At 35.5% G+C, this 6,030-nt stretch overlaps 1 protein-coding gene across 1 annotated transcript; it reads left to right on the forward strand.

The window, feature by feature from the left end:
* The first annotated feature begins 624 nt into the window (after positions 1-624).
* Positions 625-2,417, forward strand: LOC149213021 (cypmaclein-like). Its single transcript, XM_089390700.1, has 4 exons — positions 625-909; positions 1,041-1,085; positions 1,246-1,288; positions 1,787-2,417. The coding sequence occupies exons 1-4, from the start codon at positions 850-852 to the stop codon at positions 1,966-1,968; spliced, it is 330 nt and encodes a 109-aa protein (XP_089246826.1). The 5' UTR covers positions 625-849; the 3' UTR covers positions 1,969-2,417.
* The last annotated feature ends 3,613 nt before the right edge of the window (positions 2,418-6,030 follow it).

The raw sequence follows: 6,030 nt of genomic DNA on the forward strand, positions 1-6,030 counted from the left end.
ATATATTTTGCAGCTTCTCTTCAATAAAAGAGTGATATTATAGGATTGCTTTTATGGACAATTACTTCACCACCCATAAAGAGCTAGTCCAACCAAACAAGATGAATAAGAGAAAGTGCATCCTGGTGCCACAAGCACCGCCCAGTCTAACCAGCCGAGGCGGAAGTGTTGTCGGGAAAGTTATAGAAATTCTGGTTAGTTAGAGAAAATCTCGCAAGAATTTTTGTAAATTAAAGTATAGTTGTTAAACTTCAAAATTTTAAGTGTTCTAGAAGTTTTGATGGTGCTGAATCCATTTCCACCATCAAAAACACAATTCAAATTGAAATTTTTTTGTGACTATTCCGGCCAGCACAGCTCTATTAATTGCAAAACGCTTACCGTCTTTTAGTATAACAAAAATTATATGCTCTCTTAGAAAGTAAGCAGCATTGACAACTGTAACCGCCTTCCTTTCTACTGCTTCAATGGCATGGCAAGTTTTCTTCCTTATAAATCGCGTTACTGTACTGTAAGAATTTATTAGCATTCTTAAAGCAAGGTGAATTGTACAGACTGGATAAGGTGAGCTGGGAGATGGGGATAGCATTTACTCCTTCCCTAAAATTCTATAATGAAAAGAAAAATGAGGACCACAATATGCAGATTACCAAAAGGATTTATCTTCCTCCCTATAAATTGAGACCATCCTCTGCACTGCAAGGCAATCAGAAAAGAAGAAGAGAAGCATAGATCCAGCATGCTTTTGGCTCATTATTCTGTGTGGCCATTATATAATTATTCTTCACTTGTGCATATACTACATCTGGGTATTTGTGTGTATACCCCATCTGGGTGTTAGTAACTTCCATGGCTTCTGCAAGTAAGCTGTTAGTCTTATGTTTTGTGCCGATGATATTTGTTGTCCAGGTAACAAGTGTTCTTCCTGTATTGCCATTCGAATTTACATGTTTACCCATATAAGTATTCTATTCCTTTATGGAATTCATTTCTTTTTTGACTCCAAAGTCTTATAAGTTCATTGCCGGTTGATGAAACAGATACATGTGGAAGCTGCTGAGGTTGGAACTCTAACAGCAGCTGGGGTGAGTATATATCTATTACTGAGTTAAGTCTAGATTATGACATGGATGTAATTCATTCACATAAGGAGTAACATTCATGAAAAGACTTCTTTGGTGGCCGAATTCTATATAGAGAGGGTTTGAAATAACCACATTGGGTTTTCACTTTCCCTGATTCCAGCTGCAAACAAATGGGATAAACAGGAATCTTCTGCAGACCATAGGTATATATGCTCTTAAACTCATAGATTATATAGTATTATGTATAATTATTATCATTATCTGGTATTGTTGTCCCTGTTGTTTGAAAATTTCCTTGTGAAATTGTTTTTTAAAGTTTCCCTTGTAAATTCAGGGTTGGTCTTGGATTATTTTCTGTTACCTCTCAACTTTCTCTTGTGATATTCAATGCTCATCTAAGGAATACTGGTTATCTACGGAATACTGGTTCTTGTTTTAACTTTCATGTAAATCCTTCCTAGTTTGCTGTTGATTTAACATTTTCTTAACTTTTACTCGCTAAATCATTCTTGTTTTCTGTTGCTTGAAGATTTTCATAACTTTTGCTTCTGAATCCACTTTCGTTTACTCTGCTTCATTTTCTTATCAATTCAAGGTTCATCATTGGTCACTCAAGTACATTCATTCTAATATATTCTGTTTAACATTTTCTTGTGAGTTCAAGGTTCAGTCCTGTCACTTCTTTGGATTGGTTGATGCAGATTGCAATGCAGCTTGTGGGCAAAGATGCAAGGAAGCATCCCGCAATAAAGTATGTTTAAGAGCCTGTGGTACATGCTGTGCTAAATGCAACTGTGTTCCTCCTGGTACATCTGGAAACAAAGATCTCTGCCCCTGCTACGCTAATTTGAGAACACATGGCAATAAACCGAAGTGTCCTTGATTTGATTATGTATATGTGTGCGTGCAGTTAATATTATATATACAAATCTGTCACTATTTATGGTATATACACATTACAGTGTCCACTTAATATGATATATACACATCTGTCACTATCCTTATTCTGCTTTCAAGCTTTGGGATGTACCTGTTGGGTTTACATATATATCAAATATATATAAGATGTACTTGTGAGCCTTGCTGTGCCCAGTTTGTAGACAGATGTATACTAGTTATACAATCAATAGTTGATAATACCCGGTGTGTATACAGTTGTATACTATTTATACAACGAATAGATGATTATCAGTGTTAGGGAATACAAATATATGTAACAGAAGCTAAAATGGCTTGGTTGTGATGCTCTTGAACAATGGGTAGCGATGCTGTAACCAGTTAAATATTTTCCATGAAATTTGATGATCTGTTATCGCATTAGGTTTTACAGTTTTCCTGGAGTTTATTATGAGTCTTATAATTAAAACTGTAAAAGTATTAATGTTGAATTTCAAGTTATGATTGATGTGAAATTGCTTCCAGGGTTAACATTAACATAGACGCATAATATCATGATATAATAATTATTTTAAATTACTTTCTCATGGGTGAGTATAGAAATTCGTACCATAAGGGTAATGTAATTATAATCAAGTTTTGTCAGGTGGTTATAAAAATTTATACATAAAGTTAAAAGTAAAATAATAAAATAAATTTTTAATTATATTTAATTTTTAATAAAGAAAATGTTTAACATAATATCTCTTTCCATTTATTAGGTAAAAGAAATTTTATTTGAATAAAAGGTAAAGGTAAGAAATGAGCTATGTAATACATTTTAAATTATTATATTTTTAAGGGAAAGATAAAAATAAAATAATAATATAAATTTTTAATTATATTTAATTCTTAATATAGAAAATGTTTGACCTAATATGTCTGTCCCTTTATCATGTAAAAGATATTTTATTTGAATAAAAAGTAAAGGTAATAACTGATTATGTAATACATTTTAACTTATTATATTTTTTTAATAGAGATTATTTAGTAGATGGAGATAGATATTATTTGAAAAATTAGAGTTTTTTAATAAATATTAAAAGAATAATGTATTATATTTTTATTTATTTTGATGATAATAATAATAATAATATTTTAATATATGAAGTGTAGATAAGTTGGTTTGAGTGTGAATTATTGGACAAGAGGAGCGAACAACCAACGACTAGGGTTTCAGTTTGCTGCTGAGGTTTTTTTTCCATGGAAAATCACAGAGGAGGGAGCTCCACTCCCTCCTACAAGGAAGCGGTGGCCAACAAGGGCAAGAAACTTCCAGAAAATGGTAGAGTTACCTTGGAGGAAGGAAGAAGAAACACAGAAAAAAAACAGAAGGAACCAAATAAAAGGAGAATAATGGCACAAAAGACAAGGAGGAAGATGACAAAAAACAGGGAGCTAAAGACAAAAGACAAAAGGGACCTTGTAAACCCAAAGCTGAAATCACACCTAGAGTGGTTTTAAATGACCCAGCGTTCCAGGCGCATAGGGACCATATGCGCACTTATGCAATCATCCGTAAATTCATGGGTTTATGGCCCACTAAAAAAGCTTTACAAACATGGATCAAATACCATTGGAAACCTAAAGGGAGTATTGATCTACATCTTGAGTCAAAGGGTTTCTTCATGGTGGTGTTCATGAACATTGAGACAAAGACAGAGTGTTTGAAGGAGGGCCCTACTTCTACGCAGCAGCAGGTCTTTATATGAGCCCATGGATGATGAATTTTGTGCCGAAGCATGAAACTTTTACTTCAGTCCCGATCTGGGTAAGACTTTATTCTCTACCTCTTGATTACTGACAAACTGAATCGTTGGCTGCCATAGGCAACAAATTAGGTCGGTTTGTTAAAGCTTCTGAAGCAACTAGAAGGGGAAAATACACATCTTTTGCAAGGATATGTGTGGAGATGGATTTATCTGGAGCTCTGCCGGACGAGGTAATCCTATAAGTTTATGATGAAGCATGGGTCCAAACAGTAGACTATGAGCGTATTCCATTCAAGTGTCGTAGATGCCATGAACATGGGCACCTACTTAGAGATTGTCCTCTCAGTAAAGCAAACAACAAATCCAAAACTGATGCAATGAAAGATACTAAAAGTTTTCACAAAGTTGTACACAAAGGAAAAGGTGGGAAAAAAGGGCCAAAGCAACAACAAAAGGAAGAACAAAAAGGTTAGTTAGAACTAGTTTCAAGTTCTCGAAGCGAAGGACGAATTAACAACAGAAAATCAAGCAAGGGAAGGAAGTCATGGGGAGAAGGAGAAAGGAAAAAATAGGGAACAAACACAGGAAAATGATAAACAGAAAGAGATCATGATGAGTGATACAGAACTGGAGATGGATCAGGAAATGACCCAAAGTGAGATGGAACTAGAGGACAATGAGCTTTAGGAGATTCTTGACAGGGAACACCTAGACCTGGAAGGGTTCTTACTTCAGGGAACAACCGGGGGGGTAGAATCGTTACCGCAAGAAGAGTTCAATAGAATACATGAGTTGTATTTATGGATAACTCAGGCTAAGGGTTTAGAGGGGGAAAAAACATTGGCAGGCAGGGAAATGAAGGAGTGAAAACGATAAAAACAACTCTGGGACTAGCACCTAGAAACCCAAGAAAGAAAAGAGGTAGGAAAAAGTGGAACGAGCTATTGATGGAATGTGGAAAGTTCATGATAGACTCAAGTAAGATGAAAGATCTAGCTAGCTACTCATTTACTAAACTTTAAATATGAAGTTTACATCTTGAAATATTAGAGGTCTAGGCAGTAAAAGAAAACAGAGAATGCTTAGTAACAGACTGAATTATGAAGCTCCGGATATAATTTTTATCCAGGAGACGAAATGTTCCATTCAAAAGTTAAGACAAATACATAGTAAATGGCTCAGTAGATTTGAGTTTCTAGAAGTTAAAGCAGAAAATTCAGTAGGTGGTATTCTCACTCTCTGGAATCCCCAAAGAATAAGCATAATAGATGCTGAGGCATCTAGAAATTATTTATCAGTGGTCATTCAGCTTGTTGGAGATAGGGAAACCTATCTAGTCACGAATGTTTATGGCCCTCAAAGGATAGATGAAAAACTCCAGTTTATAGAATCCCTTGTGGATCTCAGGGATAGACATGCAGAGATACCTTGGATTATGGGAGGGGACTTCAATATGATCAAATCACTTTCAGAGAAAAAAGGGGGAACTAGAACACTAAACAAAGACTCTTTGGCCTTTCAAACCTTTACAGATAACATGAAGCTAGTTGACATGGAGACAAATAATGGCTGCTTCACATGGAATAACAAAAGAGGAGGAGAGTCTCTAGTAGCCTCTAAGTTAGACAGATTCATAATCTCTGAGGACCTTATGCTAATAGATAAGGAAATAATAGCAAGGGTTCTCCCCTTTGGAGGCTCAGATCACTGGCCAGTGCAAATGGAGATTTAGGGCATAGGGACACCTCAGAATAGACCCTTCAGATTTGAGAATATATGGCTTTCACATCCAGAATTTATGAGCAATATTGAAAAATGGTGGGCAAAAGATCTGTAGATTCAGGGAACAAGAATGTTCCTTCTACACAAAATATTAAAGCACATCAAGATGAGACTTAAATATTGGAACAAGAAGGATTTTGGCAACATTTTTGTTGAAAAGAAATCTGTTGAAAACAAAATGCAGGAACTCAATCAAGTCATGATCAAGGAAGGCTTTGATAAAGATAAGAATGAGCAAGTTGAGAAACATCAGCAAAACTGGGATAACTTGTGTAAACAACAAGAAATATTTTGGAGACAAAAGTCCAAAGTTCAATGGCTAAAAGAGGGAGAATGCAATACCAATTTTTTTCATACATCCACCATGGCCAACAGAGCTCACAACAGGATCTCTTCGATAAAAAATGAGGAGGGGCAGATTCATCAATCCCATGAGGGCATAGAGGCTATGTTGGTTCAACACTTTTGTGGCATAGCTCAGGAGAACATCCCAGAAAGAGATCATTTCATCAGGG

The sequence above is a fragment of the Pinus tabuliformis genome, chromosome 1_1 (genome assembly GCF_031772625.1).
Source record: "Pinus tabuliformis cultivar Carrire ecotype Pingquan chromosome 1_1, CPIR1, whole genome shotgun sequence".
Lineage (NCBI taxonomy): Eukaryota > Viridiplantae > Streptophyta > Pinopsida > Pinales > Pinaceae > Pinus > Pinus tabuliformis.

Excerpts from the sequence above, each read along its gene's own strand:
- LOC149213021 (XM_089390700.1), top strand. The coding sequence starts at position 850 with ATGGCTTCTGCAAGTAAGCTGTTAGTCTTATGTTTTGTGCCGATGATA. Across the intron at positions 910-1,040 it reads CGATGATATTTGTTGTCCAG|ATACATGTGGAAGCTGCTGA; the intron begins GTAACAAGTGTT and ends TTGATGAAACAG. Across the intron at positions 1,086-1,245 it reads GAACTCTAACAGCAGCTGGG|CTGCAAACAAATGGGATAAA; the intron begins GTGAGTATATAT and ends CCCTGATTCCAG.